The sequence below is a fragment of the Anabrus simplex genome, chromosome 6, assembly GCF_040414725.1.
Source record: "Anabrus simplex isolate iqAnaSimp1 chromosome 6, ASM4041472v1, whole genome shotgun sequence".
In the NCBI taxonomy this organism is placed as follows: Eukaryota; Metazoa; Arthropoda; class Insecta; order Orthoptera; family Tettigoniidae; genus Anabrus; species Anabrus simplex.
In genome coordinates this window covers 313,735,050-313,758,620 of record NC_090270.1, presented here as the reverse complement: position 1 = coordinate 313,758,620, position 23,571 = coordinate 313,735,050, and the positions used below count along the sequence as shown (strand labels likewise).

Below are 23,571 nucleotides of genomic sequence, written 5' to 3'. Positions count from 1 at the left end.
GGCATCATCAGCCTCAAAGTCAAACCTGTAAGATCCTGATTGTTCTTACAAATCGTAAAAAGAGGATGTCAGTGCAGGTCTAACATAAAATTAAAAGAATGTTCTTGGTTAAAACCGTAGTATCAAGCTGCATGTCACAAGTTCACAGGATTACACTCTCCAGAGCGCTGAGCCAGTGCGCCCAAAACCTGTTGAGGGTGGAGCGATAAACAGCTCAATCTTTATAATGAAGTAGAAATGTGTTTACTTGAATACTCCTATTGGAGGATAAGAAAAAAGTAAAGATGTTAAACTGTTAAAGTTCGTATGTTAAGATAAGACAACAGTTTTCTTTAAGAAGCTGTGGGACAAGCTGGCATCAATAACGGACGATTTATATTAGTATTATAAATTTATTAATTCGGGACAAATATTTCAAGTTTCCTATGGAAATGCACATCTATATCATCTGATGGCCGGGCAGACATCAGTTTTTGGTAATGAGACAAGTTTCTCATAGTGCATTGGCACTGCCGGTGGCTCCAAGTAGCCTATGCAGTGGCCTCCACGGTATGCACTAGCCATGCGTCTTGGTGGGTGTGCTATTTACCAACTGATGAGCCCAGCTTAGCACCGTGGGGAGAAACGCTGGCAACCAGGAATGAGTTAGCTGGAAAATCTATAATGTCCATTAACGGACCATTTATATTGGTATTATCGAAGGTTATGAACCTTAAGTGGAGCAGGCTCCGATTTACAACTATGGTTGTTAACCACAGAGGTGGTTGTGTGTTTGGTCCGCGAGAGCTATTTTATTTCGCTCAAGTCTGCTGGCACGCCAGTGAGAACCCCCCATATCTGCCACGTCAGAGTATCACCTCTCTGTCTGCTACGACACCATAACTGATAATAATGAAAATGGAGGCATGCACCTCGAAGATGAAATTAAAATTAGTGAAAAATCAATTAGTAAAATCTTTAGCCTGATCCAGGAGGAAAGCCGAGAACATAAAAAAAACATTTCTTCTTTGCTACTGGCGCTGGAGTCTTCCCACACTACGTTATCTTCTCTCCTGTCCATCTTATCAGACACACAGCACTTCTTAATGATTGTTTCACTCTTGACTTCCCCCCAGTTTCAGATATCCATTTGGCCAAAAACTGGATTCTTGCTTTGTTCATCTTATCAGTTGGAGTCAGCACATGATCCCCATTTAGCAACCAGTCATGATACTTTTTCCAAAAAATTTATTTAATTGGTTTATTGACATCAACATCAAGAACTTGAAGATGTGTAGTTATTCCCTCAGGAATTGTGAGAAAGTCTGTTTTCATTTCTGACACCTGTTTCTTTATTTTCTCAGTAGTGTGTTAATGAAATACATAAAAAATTAGCATGCCCCTCTGCCGTAATATAGCACCTGGTCGACAACCTCAAACAACTTAAAGTCTGTCTGCCATCAGTTCTGTCATCCAACCATTTTCTTGTGTTCTGAAGCTTACTCCTGGTTGTAATAGTTCCTTTGGTAGCATCTTCCTTTTTGAAATAACATTTAGTGGAAGTTTCCTACCATCCACAGTAACTGATACTGTGACAGTAATGTGTAATTTTTCATTTTCTTCTTCTTCTTCTTCTTCTTCTTCTTCTTCTGCTTCCTGATACATTTCTGCTTATGCAGGTCATTCACAGAGCCTCTTCCAATCTTCTCTTTTTTCCCACATTCTATCATTCATCACTGTCTGCCACAGTTGTCCTCTCTGATTTACGTCATCCTCCACCTGATCCTTCCATCTTGTTCATAGTCTTCCAATTGGTCTTCTTCCAGATTCTGTCCATTCCAGAGCTCTTCTTGGTAATCTTTCTTGTCCCATTCTTTTGACGTGGCCGAACCATTTCAGTCTATTTCTCTCCATAGTTTCTTTTAGAGGGTTGATCTGTAGCGTGTTTCGTATTTCATTTCTTATCTTGTCCCTCTTTGTTTTACCCAAGATCCTTCGCAGAAATCGCATCTCTGTCGCTTGTAATCTACTCGGATATTTTTTTGTCCAAGTCCAACATTCTGATCCATAGGTCAGTATTGGCAAATAATACGATTTATGTATCATGATTTTTGCTTTGGTAGGTACTTTCCAATTTCTAATTATGTCTGATGCACAGTAATAAAATTTTGAGCAATTTCCTGTCATCTCCGAAATTTCTTCCTTGATATTTCCTTTCCCAGTTAGCTTACTTCCTAGGTATTTAAAAGCATCTATGTCTTTAGGAATTTTTCCAGTACACCTAACACCCTTCATTTTTTTTGTTTTCTCTACTGATTTGCGTTACTTCACTTTTCGTTAAACTTATTTCCATGCCTCTTCTTCTTTTTCATTACCAGTAGATCTAATCATCACTGTTTTTCTGCCCTTCTCCTCCACAGTAATGTTAATTGGTATGTCAAAAAATATTGGAGTTTGATCTGCATTTTCCATGTGATCAAGGGGATAATTGTGGGCTTTTCTCAGTTTTATCATGTAATGCTGATAAATGATTAATTTATCAGTGTAATCTACTGGAAAACATTGCACAATAATAATGCAATGTCACAAACACCCTCCTGAATACTGCATCATTCATTTACACCATACCAGGCTAGCCTTAAATTCAGTTACCGGAACTTTTAACTCTCATCCCACCTTCAAAACGTTTGTTCTAATAACTTTGTGATTTATTGGATTTCCCTTGTTTGGTTTCTTCTGCATGAATTCAGAAACAAATTCGACAAATTTTCCTATCTTTGGAGTTCTGAATGCTTTTTTTTTATGTGTCAGAATTCTTAAACTTTATTTATTTTTTTATTTATTTATTTATTTATTTATTTATCTGAAAGTACACAGATTTTACACCCAATTAAGTACCTTCTTGACATTCAGTAACAATCTACGAAGCATGTTTTTTAAGTAAGGTCCGTTTTGTTGTAGACACTAGTAGTTCGCGCGCATATCGCAACGAGCGTGTGCGTCGTGTACCGGCATGCCTCGGGAACAACTGTGCTCAGTTTCAGCTGTGTAGCTAACCTGTACGGTTCTGTTCTGTGCTTTCAAAATGTTTAAGACTATCAACTCGCCCGCCGCGTGTGAGATTCAGTCAGTGATACGGTTTTTGTCAGCAAGGAACCTGTCTGCTGCAGAAATTCATTGACAGATTTGTGAAGTGTACGGTGATACTGTTATGAGTGAAAGCAAAGTGCGTAATTGGGTACAACAATTCAAAGATGGCCGTGACAACGTCCATGATGAGGACCGCTCCGGTCGCCCTTCTTTGATTACAGACAATTTGGTGGCTTCAGTTGATGCGAAGATTCTTGAGAACAGGCGCTTCACAATAACAGGTCTCTCAAACGAATTTCCTGACGTGTCGAGATCAGTGCTTTACAACATTGTTTCTGAACACCTAAAATTTAGGAAACTGTGCTCCTGTTTGGTCCCGAAACTCCTAACAAAGGAGCAAAAAAACAAAGGTTTGAGTGTGTGATGAAGTTCTTGACGCGTTATGACGAAGAAGGTGACGGCTTCTTGAGTCAGATCGTAACTGGAGACGAAACATGGATTTTGCTTATCACGCCCGAATCGAAGCAACAGAGCATGGAATGGAGACACACTCATTCGCCTGTAAAGGTGAAGGCCAAATAGACTCTGTCCCAGCGCAAAATCATGGCGTCGGTGTTTTGGGATAGGCATGGTGTTTTGTTGGTCGACTTCATGCAACAAGGAACCACTATCAATGCAGAAGCATACTGCCAAACTCTGAGAAAGCTACGCAGAGCGATTCAAAACAAAAGACCCGGGTGCTGACAAAGGGAATTGTCCTTCTCCATGACCTCACACTGCAGGTCAGACCCGCAATTTATTGGACAGTTTTGGCTGGGATGTTTTAGACCACCCACCCGACAGTCCTGATCTTGCGCCGAGCGATTACCATCTATTCCTCCACCTCAAACATCACCTCAGTGACAACCATTACAATGATGACGACGACAAGAAAACGGCAGTGAACTCTTGGTTATTGGAGCAGGCGGCAAGTTTCTATCGAGGGTATTTTAAAATTGGTTACGGGGTATGATAAGTGTTTGAACAAACTTGGCAACTATGTCGAAAAATCTAGTGAAGTATGTACTTTCTGAAAATAAATTTACCTTTTTTTTTTAAATAACCTTTCGTTGTGTACTTATTTTCAAATGGACCTTACTTAAAAAACACGCCTCGTATATCCATGAAGTTAAAGTTTAACAAAAACAAAGTTAAAAGTGAACAAAAAATAAATAAATGAAAAATTCACTAAGAAATCACACGGTAATACAAAGCAAAAGACAATGCAAAAACAAACTTAAAACATGAATGAGTACACAGGGAAATATGAAGAATACCAGAAAGAAGGAATTATCAAAAATTTACAAATTGTAAAGGCAGGCTTCTAGTTTCTTACTGAATGCTTTGTCCGATTTGGTGAATAAATCGACTTCTTTTGTTACAGTGTTATAAAGCTTGTCATTTTTACGAAAGGTGAATTTGACTGATGCAATGTTCTTGACGTTTGAACATGAAATAATTGGTGCTGATGTGATCTTGTCTGCGGAACATGGAATGAAATGCGTCTTAACAGGTCCAAGGAATCAAATCATCCTATTACAATTTTTCTTAGTATTTGTATAGAAATTAGGGACCGTCTGGTTTTCAATGAAGTAAATTGAAATATATTCCTTAATATCTGGGTTGATGTGTCGAAAGGGCAAAAAGTATTAAAAGTTTTGAAATAAAGGTAATGTAGGAATTTGTTTTGTACAATTTCTATAGCATTCACTTGTTGCTTTGTATACGGGTTCCAGATTATTACAGAATATTCCAGTATGCTCCATACCAAGGTAATTCAGTACAGAGGGCTGAGTAAATGGTCTCGATGTTCTTATCAAAAATCCTAGCTTTTGGTTAGCATTCTTTGTTATTGTATTGATATGATTGTTGAACGTTAGCTTACCGTCAAAAATTATACCAAGATCCTTAAACGTTAAAACCCTATCCAAGACTTCAAATCCTTCCTCCTGGTAAACGTCATGTATTTACATTTACTAACATTCAAAGACAAATTATTAATTTCACACCAGGAAATGACATTATTAATGTCCATTTGCATCTCGTCTTGGTCGTGGTGGTCGCTAATGTATTAAAGTTTCAAATCATCTGCAAAAAGTAAACAGTTAGAGTGGCAAATATTGTCTGGTAAATCATTAATTAGAATTAAAAACAAGAGGTGTGCAAGATTTGAACCTTGCGGAACACCAGAAGGACAGCTTGAGTAAATGCAATTAAAGTCACTTCCAGAACAGTCTCTTTTATCCTAATATTCAGTGCTTAAGTGGTTTTTATGAACGAGTTCTCATAATAAGAGTTCGTATGACCTAATATTACCATAAAATGTCCTTAATATTCAGTTCTTTTCTTGTGGCGCTAATCGAATGTTCAAGGGAAAATGTGAAATTAGCCACACTCAGTCCTATTAATTACTGAATATTTGAGGGGAATAGTACTTCAAGTAGTTCACACTTGTATATGAGAAATGTGTCTCAAGACTAATGAAATTGTCATTAATTGAAAGTGTAATTCATCACGCAAAATTTCATAATATGCTCGTCACTGTAAATGATCACGACAGAGTTCAAGTAGGTGAGGAATTTAACAAAGTCCTTAATACTCTCGAATGGTAAATTAAACACTGGTATTCTCAGTTCTACCTAAATGCACAGTCTCTATAACAAGATCACTTGTTCAAGAAATCCGTAGATCTTATACGACGAAACTCGGTTTGATAGAACTTTATAACATCTCACAAGTCCACGACGCGGTTGTAGCTTCACTTACTACGATCTCGCACAAATTCAAAGTTTTAGACTATGACTTACGCATCTCACGCGATGCGCGATGGAGCAGTATGACTTCTAGCCATGATCGAGTTGTAGATTTCAACTGACTATACCCTTGAGTCGTTGACCTATTTATATTTTGCTGGGAGCGAGCTCAGTGGGTCAGACGGCAGAGGGATGGTTATACATTCCAAACTTCTACTTGTCATATCTTCTAAACTACTAGGTGGATTGATTTCAAATTTTCAACATTGTACATTTGAAATGTGGGCTACATGTTGGTGTTTGTCTCGTTTTTATCCGTCAAGCCATTTAGAAGTTATAAAAATCGTTTCTAGATGTTTCCACGGGGATTTGAGATCATGTGGCGCTGACATCACTTGACTTTGTTCCCCTCTCTTGCTGTCTCCCTCACACATACACAGAGCAGAAAAGACGAGAACATTCCCTGGGACAGCTGTTCCTTATGTTGCAACTTAGCTATTCTTTCATGATTAAAGATTTTATAACTTGATGTGCCAGGACGTATGCCTTCCTGGTACAATATAGATATAAGAAATTATTTGTGAAGAGAATTGTGAAGGAAGAGAAGGATAAGAGTTGGGAGATGTTCACACAAAAATTAGAGGAGGACTCAAAAAGGGAATCAAAAGATGTATGGAATATTGAAGAGTGGGAGATCAGACAAAGAGGATATTAAAGCAATTGAAACGGAGGATGGAATCCTAATCCAGAATATATGAAACCTCAGAGAAGAAATGGGAAACTATTTCGACAAGTTGTTAAATGGCAATAAAGAAGAGAAGCACAGAAACAATGAACCTGTCAAACATGGAGAAGATGAAAGACCAATTACGTGGTCAGAAACTGAAGATGCCCTGAAGCTTATGAAAGGAGGAAAATTACCAGGAGTAGATGGATTATCTGCAGACATAATCAAAACGACAGGCATACAAGGTCTTCATTGGCTACATCGAACACTAGGAGTAATCTGGAGAGAGAATAAGATACCAGATGAATGGAAAAAATATACAAGAAAGGAAGCAGAATAAAGTGTACAAACTACAGAGGGATTACCCTGCTACCACACTGGATCATAGCGAAGTAACATTATAGTTGACAATTTTCGAGATATGGTTTTAATAATAGTAAATACTGTAAATTCATTTTAAAATGTTAAAATTATATTTATGGTATTTTACATTTCAGTAAAATTTTATTTCACATTAATTTTAAATTATATTAAACTTATTTTTAATTTTAAGTAGTTATAATGTTCAATACAGTATGTTTATGCAGGTGCACAATTATATGGTATGGCATAATAGCAGGCTTCATAGCCTGAGCCCTGCCATGTACAGAAAGACATAAATAATTAAATAAGAACAGGGATAGAACATCTGTTTGAAGAACAACAACACGGCTTCAGAGGCAACAAAGGAACAGTAGACTTAATTTTTGCCATTAGACAACTAATGGAAAAGTGCTGGGAAAAAGGGAAATATCGGATGTTACTGTTCTTAGATATAGAAAACTAATTCGTAAGATCCATTTGTTATGTGAAAACTGTGAAAGTAGTATACAAATAGGGAATGTTAGATCTGAATGGTTCCAAACAAAGAGAGGTGTACAACAAGGCAGTGCACTATCTCCACTACTTTTCCTTGCACTCATGGATGTAATCATTAAAGAAATTAAAGCTGCAGAACCTGGAGATTTGAATGCATTAGTGTTTGCAGATGATGTTGCTATTTGGGGAGAAACAGAGCAAGAAGTCCAAAGGAAATTAGATTGCTGGGTCAACAAATTTAAGGAATATAAGTTAACTGTGAGTAAGAAGAAAACAATAGTAATGAAACTGAGTGGAACACCCAGTGAATGTGATCTCAGACTTCATGGAGAGAGAATTGAATAAGTAGAAAGCTTCAGCTGTCTTGGAAGTATTGTATCCAGCCAGGGTAGTGCTAAATTGGAAATCCAGAACAGAGTGACAAAAGGTTCCACGTTCTTCTATCAGGTACGAAATCTAGTGTGGGACAAAGCAGTTCCTGTAAAAGCCAAAAAACAATGTTCAAATCTTACCTCCTGCCAATCATGACATATGGGTTGGAGACCTGTGTGTTATTGAAAAGAGACATCAGCAAAATGCAAGCATGTGAAATGAAATTTTTACGATCTGCTATGCAAAAAACAAGAATAGACAGAATTAGAAATGAGTGCATTAGAAATGACATGCAAGTGAGCTGTACGATGGAAGAAAGACTACGCATTGCACGGGTGAAATGGTTTGGGCATGTGCAAAGGATGGAAGAGACTAGAACCTCCAGACAATACTTGGAAATTGCAGTACCTGGAAGGAGACCTGTTGGACCTCCCAGAATAAGGTGGCTGGACCAAATAAATGCAGACCTTATGGAGAAAGGAACAACACTGCAGGATGTGAAAGGAGAGGAACTCTATAATGACTAGAACCGATGGAGGCATATTGTCCACAAAAGTCCTACCCGGCCTGCTGGAAGGATACCCAGATGATGATGAACTCACCTATCCTAGTGACCTTTTTCTATGCTTCGAGAGTCTAATGGCGGTGTTGCTTTGGCCATGTCTCTCTTTGTATTGCGATCAGTGGTATCCTAATGGATAGTAACTTCTGTACTCTGCTGTGGGGAGTTGATTCTTGATGGTTTGCCTACTACTTGTACACTAAAAGAGTTTGGCCACAGTGGAGTCCTCTCCAGTTGCCTTGTTGTTCTTAAATAGTTGGATGATTTGACTAACTTCTTCCACTGAAGTAGATAGTGAGACTGGGTTTGGTATCATGTGCTGGTAGTCAAAGTCTCCACTGGGTAGATTACAACTGAACAGGTTTTTGTTTATTGTTTTAAACCAGCTTTCCCTGCCAGTCTCTGAAGTGAAGGCTCAGTATAGTGTATTTACTAATATTCTGCTTAGAGTTCTTTAAAAGTCTGAACTTATTTGTAGTAAAGCTCTCTTGAATTAGGTCAGTTTGATGAGTGTGAAGGTTTGTTTGATTAGTTGAATTATCTTGGTCAAAAGCTTCCTCTATTCCAAGAATATCTCCCAGTTTTCCCTGGTCTTCTGGAGTTCCGTCTCAGCCAGTATTGTTGTTAAGTATTGAATTCTTCTGCATTTGGGATCTGTGATTGAACTTTGGTACAAACCGCATTCTAATATTAGATAAATTATAGTCCGAATCAGTATTACATTAGCACCTCTAAACACTTTCACATTCCATATCTCACAGAAATTGCCATGGGAGATAGCAACACGGTCTATCTGACATTCACCAATAAGTTCGTGGTATCATGTGCTGGTAGTCAAAGTCTCCACTGGGTAGATTACAACTGAACAGGTTTTTGTTTATTGTTTTAAACCAGCTTTCCCTGCCAGTCTCTGAAGTGAAGGCTCAGTATAGTGTATTTACTAATATTCTGCTTAGAGTTCTTTAAAAGTCTGAACTTATTTGTAGTAAAGCTCTCTTGAATTAGGTCAGTTTGATGAGTGTGAAGGTTTGTTTGATTAGTTGAATTATCTTGGTCAAAAGCTTCCTCTATTCCAAGAATATCTCCCAGTTTTCCCTGGTCTTCTGGAGTTCCGTCTCAGCCAGTATTGTTGTTAAGTATTGAATTCTTCTGCATTTGGGATCTGTGATTGAACTTTGGTACAAACCACATTCTAATATTAGATAAATTATAGTCCGAATCAATATTACATTAGCACCTCTAAACACTTTCACATTCCATATCTCACAGAAATTGCCATGGGAGATAGCAACACGGTCTATCTGACATTCACCAATAAGTTCGTTAGGCGAGTACCAGATCATAAACTTACGAGGATTCTTTTTAAAGTGGGTGGACCTAATTTTAAGGTTCATCTGCTTGCAGGTATCGATGGAGCATTCCCTACTGCAGTTTGTTCGAGCATGAATTGGGTGTTCACCTATAGTGCATCTAAACTTTTGCTTCTTACCCAACTGGGCGTTGAAGCAATTAAAAGAATGATAGGAGTCTCAATTCCAGACAGGGCATTATCAAGTTGTGTCCACAATGTCTCAACTTTCTCAGGATTGCTAGAGTTGTCTTGATTGATAGGAGCATGAGCCATTGATAAGGGTGTGAGTCTTGTTAGTGCATTTGATAGTAAGAGTTGACTAATGGGGAGAAATGGCTACAGACTCCACTACAGAATGCACAATGAGTGTATGAACTAAGAAGCCTGTGCCTAGAATAACTAAATTAGCGGATCAATCTTAGCCTGGGATTTGAACATATGGTATCCATAAATCATCGCGATAGGATATGTGTCTCTGGAATTGTAAGAATTTTGACAGTGTGTTTGTCCAGAGCTTTTGTGAGGTCGATCTGTTTGCCAACTTTAATAAATGTCTGGACATTGCAAATCTCTAAGAAGTCTGTTTTGGCCTGATTCTTTGAGGTGAGGGACCCTTTTACTGTTCCCTGAGGTTCGCACTAGGCATAGCGTTCCCAGAATCCATACACTATTCTTACCACTCACTGTGCAACCCTGGATTCCCTCATCAATAGATGTTACCGGCTGGGGTATCATTTTCATCTTGTACTTTTTCCATAGCGTTAAATCAAGTGTTGAGAAGATAAGGGATCTATACTCCCAAAGAGTTAGAATCATGATTGGTAGTCATGGAGCTGAGGTTTTATGTTGGAGTTCTCTTGTCCTCAAACTGATTTCCCTGCAGCTTAGAGAACTCAACCTGCCCTGGATTTAATTTAGGTTGACTCCTGAGGTCTTCAGCCCTTCCCACAATTTGAATACTCTCCTCTTCTGCCTTTGGGCTGTTGATATAGGAACGGTTTATGATTACCTTCTCCTACCCAGTGGTGTTTGCCATTGTCACCCAATCAGTATCCGTCTCGGGCATTGTCCTATACTGCTGCTCCATATAGGAGCTGCAGCCACCCCTGGCATGGAGTCAGATGCTGCTTTATGAATTCGAATGACATTTTCTCCACCCAGGGAGCCATCACCCAATCCAGTGGGACTCATCCTCCCAAATATTACTTACTCCGTTGAGTTTTTTACTGACGCGCAACACTTGGCATCGAGAAGCTGGTGGCTGTCAGTCAGTTGTTTGTTACTTTTTATTTGTTAGTGCCTTATTCATTGGCAGTTATTGTAATTATCATCATCATCATCATTACTTTCTTGATTTATTTTTGTCACTAGTTTAAGTATGTTTATTCAGTATTAAAAATTATTTCTTTTCAGGATGAAGTACTGACTGGAGAGCAGAATCGGGATGGCTTTACGTAAGTTAACTTGCAAACTCTTATACCCCCGTTAGATGATTGAGAAAGTTGTAGGAATACAGGATGTAACTTTGTATATGAATTCTGGGTGATATTCTGAAGTTGCCAGAGGAAATGGTAGACCATTTTCTTATACAATTGTGTAGAATTTTAATGTCTTATTTAGAATTAAATTAATCACCAGTGTTGATATTGTGTTGTGATGAAACAGTTCTACATTTTATAAATGATTTTACTTCTGTGTGTTAATATGAATGTCTAGTCAATTACAGGTAATTGAAAGGAACAAAGAAGTGTCAAATTAAGTCATATTCAGGGTGTTCTGAAAATATCTGACAAAAAAATCAGATCCTGCAAACTTCTCAGAGAAATACTGAAATATCCCCTGCCAGGTGCTTTGAATATAACATGACCTCATATAAGATACAATAAGAATTTTTGGACATAAGGGCAGAATTGAATTCCACTCCTCAGAGTTGATGCATTGCAATATGATGAAATGCAGGTTGTGTTATTGCATTAATGTGAAAAAATAATTAAGTTGTAGACTCTCACTCATAAATGTTGATAGTGATGGCAAGCGATTTGTTCTCAAAATGGAAATGGTCTTTTTTTAAATTGGTTTTCATGCTAAAATTCATTCTTAATAACTTTGTTATTGAACTTCAAGGAATAAACTATGGTGTTGTTTGTTTATGCAAGTTATTGTGTAGGTGTGAATATGAGATTATGAAAGAAAATGTCTCTTCCAGTAGATACAATTTTTTATGATCGTCCTGTGTCTGGTAAACCTCTGTACTTTTTCATGAATGCTCAACATATGTTAATAAGGAACTGGCTTTTGAATACAGGATTTCTGTTAGAAAATGAAGACTTAGTTAATAGTCAAAAATTAATTCCTCTTGCAATCAAACACACAGTCGTGTCAGATATTACAAAAACAACAACAACAACAAAAACAAAAACAGGCAATGTGTTTCTTTACCATCAGAGTTACTTTCCCATTCAACTTGTGGCAGCTCTGAAACATTATTTACACAACTCAGATAGATAGTTTGCTGAGGCACGAGTGTATGTAATTTGTACATGCATGGTTTGATGCCGTGAATGACCTTTCTACAAATTCCCAGTTGCTAGTAAAATAACCATATTGACTTGAACTTTAAGATAAAAATGAAATTCTCAAAAGTACGACTCAACTTAATGGTGTGTATCTGAGAAAACAGTACATTCATCTCAAGGAACCAGCAATTTCTGTACTATCATTTCAACTTCTTTTCCAATCTGTGGTGAAGAAAATTCATGTAAAATTTATTTTAACTCACCATTGAATCAAGATTCCCTAGAGAACATTTTCTCAAGATTATTTTACTCACATTCTATTAGTCTTTGTCAATTTCCTTCCAGGAAGTTGGTTTCTATCCCATCTGAGATCATTGGCATTAGAGAACGTTTTTAAACACAACATCTCTCTTACAGGACAAAATTATAACACTTCAGTGTCTCTTAAAATCTGTAGCAGTTGAAGGGACATTAAAGAGACTTATAGGTTCAGTTGTAGCAGCTGGGCCAGATGACGTTCTGGCTATGATGTGGCTTCTGGATGATTAAATACAGAAACTGTGCTCTACTATTAATCATTGTCCTCTCTGATCTACTAGTTCTGCACATATTGGATTGATCGTATGTGCCCTTTTATGGTTTGAATTTCAATAAACAACTGTGTGATTGGCATTTGTAGAGTTGTAGATTTCTCAACAAGGTATTTGCTGGCTGTATTTCACAATCAGCTGTTCATTTAGCTCACAGAAACTGCCTGTTATTTGAGTGGTAATGCACCAGCCTTCGGTCCAAAGGAACCATGGTTCAGTCCTTGGCCAGGGTATGGAATATTAACGACAAATAGTTTATTCCAATGGCTCGAGGAGTGGATGTTGGTACTCTCTATACACTTCTATGCAGTTCACACATAGGGTGATCCTCTGCTTCAAATACATACTGTACCTCACTTAGCAGATGCTGCCTGCTATGAAGGTTTTGCCTAAGAAGGGCACATAATTCTTGTTCTTCTTAGTATTATTAGCTCCCAGAAATAAATTTTAACACCCAGAAACAAAAGAAATGTAACTCAAAATTAATGAGATAACTTCTGGCATAATAAATTGTCAATTGTTTCATTGTATGATAGGTATTTGCAGATGTTATTTTCTGTTGAACTGTACCATAAAAAATTCTTTCTTAGGTCAGAATGGATCAAAGGGATGTTACAGTATGTATTGTTATAGTTGTACAATGTAAGGGAGCAAGAGATAGTGTTTATTCATTTTGAAATACGAATTATATCTTCTCTCAACTGTACAAGACGATTGTTGCAACTAATTTGTCCTCCTTTTCTCCAGAGAGTATGAGGAGCCAGTTGAAGATGATGTCCTGGATCTTGGAGTCACAGATGGACTTGACGACCTGGATTCTGAAATACAAGAAAATACTGAGGATCTATCGGTGACAATAAAAAAACAGGCTGTTGTGCAGGCGACGCCATTCTCTCAGCCAAGTGTGCCTGCACTGGTCAAGGAACAGCCTGTAGAGAAGATTCCAGGTAAGGTTATAGTTATTGTTTATATAGGGTTATTGAGCTCTGATATCGTATCTCAAATGACTTGTGAACTGTTAAAGTTATCAGAATTTTGTTTTCACTTCAAGAAATGTTACCAAGGGCCTTATAATTGGCTTTGCAGTACTTTTCCAGGATATCAGAATTGGGCAAGATAATGATACTAACTTTGTTTCTAGGCAACTAAAAGGGGCGACTAAGGGATGATGAAATTAGAACCATGAGAAAACTTGTGATTAGTACCATTATGTGCAGAACACCATGGGTCGACGTTACTTGCGACTAGTACCACCTTGCGAGGAAAACCATGGGTCTGCGTTACATAGGAGCAGTACCATTATGCAAGAAACTACAGGTCTGGGCGTTGTTTGTGATAATGGTCACTGTATGTGTTCCACCAGTCGGTTCCACTGTGTTCAGAATGGGTCTGTGTTACCTATGAGTAGTACCACTTTATGAGAAACCCCACGGGTCTATGTTGCATCTTAGTGCCACTGAGTGAGAATCTCTACAGGGTAAAGAGTAGTAGTACCATCATGTGAGGAACACCATGGGTTTGTGTTGCCTGTGGGTGTTGCCATAATGCATGATACACCATGGGTCTACATTGCCTATGATTGGTAGCAAGCACTAAGTGAGCAACACCGTGAGTATACGTGACCTGTGATTAGTTCCAGTAAGTGAGTAATATCACGGGAATACTGGCGTCTGTGATTAGTCCCACTTTGTGAGGAACACCACCAGTCTGTGTTGCTTGTGAATAGTACCCTTCTGTGCAAAACACCATCGGCTTGTGTTACCTGTGAGTGATGTCATTGTGTGTGTGACATACCATGATCTACATTATCTGTGATTACTACTACCACGCAAGAAACACCATGAATCTTTGTTACCTGTGATTAGTACCACTATAGGAGGAACCCATGGTTCTGCTTTACCAGTGATTAGTACGATTATGAGGGGCCGTTGACCTGGATTTTGGACCCCTTTAGATAATGAGTACCATCCCAGTAATGAAGGCATTTTGAATTGGATCCACTGATTGTTTTGTTTGACGATCATTTTTCATCATCATCCATTTTAGATTCTAGTCAGTGGATACATTTTGAAGTTTTAATTTTCGTTTCATTCACCTCATACCATTAGGGGCTGATGACCTAGCTGTTAGGCTCCTTTGAACAACAACAATCATCATCATTGTGTTTTGAATTCTAGTCAGTGGATACATATTCAAATTTTCAGTTATGTCATTTTGTTCTGTCTCCTACCATTAGGGGCCGGAACTACACTGTTTCTTACACCTAGCCGTAAAGTTACGGACATTACAAATTTTGTTCCATCTCATACCATTAGGGGCCAGAACTACACTGTTTTCTACACCTAGCCGTAAAGTTACGGACATTACAAATTCAGCATTGTGATACTTTTGAAAATCGGACAAGTACTTCTCAAGAAAACGGAATGTATTCAAACGTGCTTCTTCTTTACCAGATGTGGGCCTCCTTGTTCATTCGAGTCACAAACCAGGTGCGCTATGTAGGTATGACACACAAAGTTCCTTCACCTTCTTCTTACAGCTACTGTAGGTATTCACTCTTCTGAGCCCGTAAATGTACTACGATAAATTGTATGATTTTACATCTATATATATAAAATAAGAGTTTTGTCTGTACAGCACTCAGAATTTAAAAAGAATTGTATTTCTGTGTCGGTCGAGTTCACAGTAACAAGGAAATGCCCTTTTTCATTTTCCGTAATTTCTGTCTGTCTGTCTGTCTGTCTGTCTGTCTGTCTGTCTGTCTGTCTGTCTGTCTGTCTGTATGTATGTATGTATGTATGTATGTATGTACGCGCATCATGAGAAAACGGCCGAAGAGAATTTAATGAAAATAGGTATGTAATGTTGTGGGGAGTAAGTTGCTACAATTTAGGCCATAAATAATTTTATTCTTGCTGAATGAAATGATAGTTTAGGGGAAGGCCTAAAATTCAATTCTCAAATATTTATGTTATTAGTGGTCCTGTCGATAAATACTACATAACTAAAGTTATATGGTATTACGTTTCCTATCATTTATGTCTTACACATTTTTACCATACTGGCTGTGATAACAGAGATATTCATGAATTTGGATTTTTGTTGCTAAGTCTGTATCAGCGCCAAGTCACGAAAAAATGGGTAAACAGATTTTAATGAAAAATGGTATGTAAAGTTGGGGAATAAGGAACTACAGTCTATGCTATAAATAATTTTATAAGATGCCCTAATATCTCAGAGTCAGAAGAAAACTAAATGTGAAGGCCTACAATATAGAAAGCTCATAAAATTGATCAACAATAACATTACATTGACCATTGTTTGCTGTGATGTTCTTTATGTCTTCTACTGCCACTCATCTCTGATAGATGGGATTACTGCTGCATACCGAGCATCCCAACAGCCTGCCTAAGTATTGGCGGGAAGTAGCTGGGGAATTAGATCTCTCTCTTTTTTAGCTTGCCATTTCTCTGGTTCAAAATTTTCTGATACTACTGATAAGTAACATACTGGTTCATCACAGCATTCCAGCTATTCATTCCCTAATCTGAGGCACTGATTAGAATGAGCAGTGTGCACATTTAACGGAATAATGGCAGAGGAATGTTCGCGGCAGTCTGCGGCCTGGTCATTCCAGCATTGGAACTTTGGAAGATCGGCAGCGTAGTACTGTTTGTTAGAAGTGAGAAAATGTGTGGTTTTTCATCTGATAGAGTATTTTATATGATAAAATAACATTCCTTTTAATCGCTACATTCCTACTGACGTCATTGTAATTACCTATGTTGACTTCAGTTGGGAAAACCACAAAGACAGTCTTTCTGAGAATTCCTTAGTGAAGCACGGGTACATCAACTAGTTTTAAATATTGTCCTAGATTAGGTAACGGGTAAAGGAAAAACAAATATGCAACAGCTAGCTTCTAAGGTACAGTATTATTATCCTGATCTGACATTAAACCATACAGGGCCAAGCAACCTGGCTGCACCGTATAGGCTGCTTAACTGTTAGCTTGCATTCGGGAGGTGGAGGGTTTGAATTCCACCATTGGCAACCGTGAAGATGGTTTTCTTTGGTGTCCTTTTTTCACACCAGGCAAATGTTGAGGTTGAACCTTAATTAAGGCCATGGGTGCATCCTTCACAGTTCTAGCCCTTTCCCATACAACTGTCACCAAATATCTATCCAACTTACTGCATCGTTAAAATTCTAGCGAAAAGTAAAGTTAAAAGTTTGGCATCTGGAAGAACATCTGGCCGTAAAACTGGGCCAAATGCACATGTTTCACAGATAGCATCTGCGTCTCCATCAGGGTTTGGGAAAAATTACAGAAAACAAAGAAGAAATATGAATAAACAAACAACAACAAAAAAGGCCTAGTATGGGGGACGTAACATTTCACTGAATGTTTGAAAGTGGTGGTGGGGGTGGTGGTCAGAAGGTGAAAGGAAGAATGAATAAAGGAAAAAGAACGATCATGAAAGGCACAAAAATGAAAGACTACCTAGGCCTCGCAGACCTAATACCATCGCGGTTGGTAAAGAGTTAACCAAGGGAAGTTGGATAGGGATTGAAACCAATCTCTTATCCGTTTTTCCTTTACCTGCTACAACGATATTTAAAATTTGGTGAATCATACAATTTATCATAGTGTGTGTATGGCTACAGTAAAGCAAATACATTTTTTTTATATTTTACATAGTGTGAATATTATTTACATAAAAGGACAGTACCGGTTTTGACCTGATAGGTCATCTTCAGCTGTTGAAGAACCTGCTTAACACATTGGAGATGGCCATATTTGAATGTGCTATCCTCCAAAAATCGCAGTATTTTTAATGGTTTGTGAAAATTTTTCAATGCTAGGGTAAGCCATGATTATAACAACTTTTGGAATGCATAGAAAGATCACACTTTCTTCTACACAAAAATGAGTTTTAATTATCATAATAGTGCAGCAATTTTAAAATATAAATTTATGAAAATAACATGTTTTACAAACGAAAAAATATCTGACGCAGCTATGGATGCCAGTTTGGTTAATATTTTAAAATTTGACTTTGTGGGCACATCTACTGAAACACACTAATGCGGATTCTAACCTAATTAGTCAATTGACACCGGTCTTCTGGTTTACAACAAGGAATTTGCATTCCCACTGTTCTTTGTTTGACAACGGTGTTGCATCGAGTTGCTGCAGGTACACGGCAAACACCCACATTTTTAGGAAGCGGTATAAAATTGTATTACAGAACCCACTTCAAGGAAGCGATGTAAAACTACGTTACACTTCACACCAATTTGAAACGAGCTCATTTTCTACATTTACTAACCTGAAGCGCCAGAATCATCATGTTTACTTAGTGTGTAATTGTTATCCTCGTCCTCATTTTCAGAAATCGTGTCTTCCATAAGAACATCCATTATAGATTCGTTGTCGAAATTTCGTACACTTGAATTAGACATGCTAAATATTCACAAGAATTACGCAAACAAGCCTGTCTCTCGAACACACACTTTTCTTGACCGCATGTACTGTACATACTTTCCCGCCCATTTCACATCTGGGAGTCAGCGATGACGCAGCCTTAGATTATGTAGGAATGTGGCTGTGTTATCAATGCCTTGAAAGAAGAGCTCTCGACTTATGCTCATAACTAGTATATTTTATGCTTATAGAAGCATTCAGCAGTATCTTATTGAAGTCACAGCTTGCTGAGACGGCAAATACAATTTTTTAGCTACAGTGAAATCATGCCCGTAGATTCTCCCAGCTCCGTCAGCAGCAATGAATTAGCGCGCCCTAGTTTCTACGAGCGGCGTCTCCAATGTATTAATAGCGACTGTACAAAATAAATACTACTAAAATAAAATTAAACAAGAATGTCATTGAAATAAACATGAATGCCACTATTCTAAAAAATACTTAACCAAAGTTAAGATATGTACATATTGTACAGTTTTGGGGTTAGAGGGCTTTTTCCCTGGCCCTATGATTTCTACATATTTCAAAAATTATATTTGCTGAGGTTGAAATTGCATACAATTGGATACAGTTTATGAAGAATCACTGACATTCTGTTGTCAAGTTCTAATATCTATGTTAAATGCCAACACTATGTCCAACGGTTTTATGAGATGTTTCAAAGTGCATTGTTGCGCAGCAAATATGCGGAGAGGTCATATTCATTAGAATAAGAGGTTCAGTAGTTATGTTCCCTGCCTACAGTTTCCGAGACGGGAAGTCATATTCACTCAAGACCGCTCGAGGAAACCAGATATCAATTTTAAACTGTAAATAGATAATTAATATTTTCGTGTCGCAGGACATTAGGAATGTGTTGTTCCGACCTTAAGACTGTAAATAGATGATTAATGTTATCATGTCCCAAGACACAAGGAAGGCTACCGCCTGCTAATGTGACTAATGTGTTTCTAAAACTGTAAATAGTTACTTATTGCTATCATGTTCCCGAGGAAAGCTGCCGCCAACTAATGTATTTATCGCTTAAGGCAACAGCTACTTCCTCTTATTGACTGTTTGTCCCTTATCTTATGTATGTCATGCTGGAGCCAGCGGCACTGTTGACCTAAACCAACATCCGCTCTAATGATATTTCTGTCATACTTGTTAATGATAAGTAAAAGTTATCTTAATATAAAAGCAAGCTCCACATATGTATCAGGGCTCACAACTTTAGATTAAGTCTTAGTGTGTAGACCACCAGGTCATATTCGACTTGAAGAATAAAACATTGATAAAATATGTGACTTCTTACTCTACCAGCAGTCAGTACTGCGAAACCGACGGTCGAACTTGTGACCATTGTAGTAAATCCAAAAAAAACGACTACAAAAACTTAACTGGGGGCCCGCTCCGGGATAGGCAAGCCGTCTATCCTAGCCAGATCGACTACAGAGCAGATTGGAGGTGAGCGACAACTTCTACGAGAGGCTTTCGGCTTTGACCACACTAGTTGGACTTTGCTGCTGCCCGCCTGCCGATCCGCCAGCTGCCTATCCGTCAAAACTGCCGCAACTGACTACCAGAGGGGAAGCCGCCGACTATCCACTGCAGACCGAGGATGCTGAAATTGCTGTTCATCTTTTCAAGCCTGTAAGTGAATATCAACAAATTTTTTCAATGTGCTATTTCTAAAAACGTGCTAACGGTAAAACAGCCGCCTTCACTTTAAGTGCCAACGGTAAACTGCCGCCTTCACTTAAGAAATATTATTCTGTGAGCCCAAGTTCAGAATAGCCTGGTTCATTTTTTTAAGTTCAATTAAGTTCAATTAGTTTAAGTAAAAAGAATAATACAATTATTCAAACCCTAAATAAGCATATTTTCCTTTCAATTAGATGGTGAATTAGTGGGATTGAATAAATGCGCTGCTTTTTCAATATCAAATTGAATTAAAACATTACGAACAATGAAATAAGCATATTTTCCTTTCAATTAGATGGCGAATTAGTGGGATTGAATAAATGCGCTGCTTTTTCAATATCAAATTGAATTAAAACATTACTAACAACTAAATAAGCATATTTCCCTTCAATTAGATGGTGAATTAGTGGGATCGAATAGATGCGCTGCTTTTTCAATATCAAATTGAATTAAACTTTACAAAAATATAAATAAGCATATTTCCTTTCAATTGAAATGAGAATTAGTAAGATCGAATAGATGCGTTGCTTTTTCAAAAGTCAATTGAATTAAACCAATGAATTACTAACTACTTATATATTTATTTTTAATTGAATGTGAATTAGTAGGATCAAACAGATACGTTACTCTTCACAATCAATTACATTAGTTAATTAATTAAATAATTGTATTTACGGCAAAACAAATTTTTTTTAACCTAAGAAATGGAAGGAGAATTACTCTCAAAATTTGAATATGCCCACATACAATTATTGCCAGAATTTGATGGCACCTCTTCTTGTAGCCTAGATTATTTTATTGCTAGGTGTGACTCATTTCTGAATAATTTCAGAAGAGTAGCAACAGTCCCTCATGCGGACTTAATTAACGATTTCCTATTTAATGTAGTGAAATCAAAACTCAAAGGAGAAGCGAGAAGTATATTAGACTTAGATGCTAATACTGTGACAGATTCAAAGAAAAGCTTGTCTCAAAATACGGAGATGTTAGAAACGAGCGACTTCTGCTCCAAGAAATTTCTAACTGTTTCCAAAAGCATAACGAACCTTACACCAATTACCACGAACGATTAGAAGCACTAATTCTTAGATATAAGAGCCTGTGTAAACTCAACTATAGAGATCAGGTTCTATACTTGAAGTTGAGAGAAATAGAGGAGCTAGGTCTGAGCACATTTAAAGCCGGAATATTAGAACCATACCGAGCATTCTTACGTTACGCTCGTGTCCCAGATTTAAGTCATGCACTTAGAATTTGCAGATCATATGATAATGATAGAGCACATGAGAACTATATGGATCAATTAAGAGGAGGACATAAACAATTTCTCCATAAACCTGTTCCTAAACACTTGCCTAACACGAATCACAATCCATTCACACCTCAGAGTTTCTTACCGAGGTCAGTTCCTCAAATTATGCATAATACGCACAACCCAGTGCCACAGAACGTACAAAGTCAACCCAACAATCGGAACAACTTTGTCTCGTCCAATACATCACCACAAATCACGCAACAAAGAAACACAATACCCATGAGACCACCACAGCCGACAAATCGTCCTTACCCTACTCCGAATAATATTGGAAGACGTTTCGCTCCGTCAGATAGAAATCTTCCAAGACCCATGTCAGGTGTCTCAACAATCAGAGGTAACTTAAATTCTCACGCGGAATTGACAGAGAATTCTCAGCACACAGAATTCGAAAACTGTCAGCTTGAAACCCCACATGCCGAAGAATTGGAACAAGATTTCCAATACATCTACGATTCATGTTTAGAGTCAGAAGCTGAGGACCACAATTTTTACCCAGCCGTCACGGTCGAAGACCTAAACAATATCTATAATGCACCTCAACTACCATTTATTAGTTTTCACGGACTTAAAATTCTAGTTGATAGTGGAGCGTGTAATTCTATAATGAATCCAAGCGTAGCATACACATGCTTTGCGGATCATTTATTTAAGGAACCATTTTGTATTCAGTCAGTTCATGCCCAAACAATAGGCAATGATAACGTTAGGTTTCCAATTTTTTTCTGAATACAATATTGACTCTCCAGTAAAATTTAGAGTAATGAAATGGCATAAATATTTCGATGCTTTAATTGGCACCGCAGATTTCGCCAGACTAGGCGCAAAGATAGACTACAGTACTAATAAACTTACTCTATCAGGACACGAAATACCACTTCATTTTCACTCGCCTGCCGAGCAGAAACTCACACAGCCTGCCGAAGAACCACATTTCATCTCAAATGACATTAAACAGGGAGATGTATATATTTCACAGTTTGAGCATAATGGAGCTCACTCTCCTGACGCAACCCTGAGTGCGAAGGGTTACCAAGTACTTTACCCAAGTAAGACACATCAAAAATTAAATTTCAAAGACCCCATATCGGTCGAACCCATTGAAAACGTGGACATTCAACCACTAGAAACCAATCCTATAACAGATAGAGAAGTCAATCTGAAGATACAGTTGGACAAGACTGAATTCCTTCATAAGGAAGTAGCCTTTTTGGGTCACGTTGTGACACAAACTGGAATCAAGCCGAATCCAGACAAAATTAAAGCAGTCAAAGAATATCCCGTCCCCAAGACCACCAAAGAGATTAAGCAATTTCTCGGATTGGCTGGTTTTTATAGGAGATTTATCCAGAACTTTGCGAAAATCGCACAACCTATAACACGATATTTAAAGAAGGTAGCCAAAATTGATACAGAGAATTCTGAGTATCAGAATGCGTTTAAAACACTCAAGACCCTTCTAATAAACGCCCCTGTCCTAAGCTATCCAGATTTTAATGAGTCTTTCACTCTGACAACTGATAGTTCAGACTTCGCAATCGGAAGCGTTCTTTCACAAAAGGGACATCCTATTGCTTACTATTCACGGACACTAAACCCAACCGAACGAAAATATTCAACTATCGAAAGAGAATTACTCGCCATAGTAGATAGTTGCAAACATTTCAAGCCCTACTTATATGGAAGGCATTTCCAAGTAGAAAGTGACCACAGACCACTACAGTGGCTCTTCACTTTGAAAGACCCGAGTTCGAGACTGTATCGCTGGAAAATCAAACTAGAAGAATTTGATTTCGATATAAATTATGTAAAAGGAAAAACCAACTATGTCGCGGATGCCTTGTCTCGAATTGAGATAAACGCAAACGATGAAACAGACTCTAAATTAGCCATAGCTGAAAATGACGGATATCAGGATGACCTTGATAACCAAACTGTACACTCTAACCAGGAGGATCCCATTTTCACGTTAAAAGCTTCCGAAAGGAACTTAAATCAAAACCGCAATCAAATCATTGTAAAATATGGAAACTCTCCCAAATTAATTAAACAGACACTATTCAGAAAGAACACACGACATTACATGATAGTCACAAAAACAAACCTTTACCAAGATTTGAAAGATCTCCTACTAAAGGTAATAATAACTTCAAACAAGTATGCTGTTTTCTTTGATGATATAACTTTAGAAATTCCCTTCATTAGAACTTGCCAGAAACTGTTCACCTCTGAACTCATAATTATCAGAGCA

The 23,571-nt window shown here is 37.8% G+C and overlaps 1 protein-coding gene across 1 annotated transcript in view; it reads left to right on the top strand.

Moving 5' to 3' along the window:
• Positions 1-23,571, top strand: part of LOC136876001 (uncharacterized) — a 262,339-nt gene that overhangs the window by 16,513 nt on the left and 222,255 nt on the right. Inside the window, exons 3-4 of the mRNA XM_068228298.1 lie at positions 11,145-11,185; positions 13,585-13,784. Of these exons, the coding sequence (XP_068084399.1) occupies positions 11,145-11,185; positions 13,585-13,784 (241 nt within the window). The remainder of the gene's footprint in view (positions 1-11,144; positions 11,186-13,584; positions 13,785-23,571) is intronic.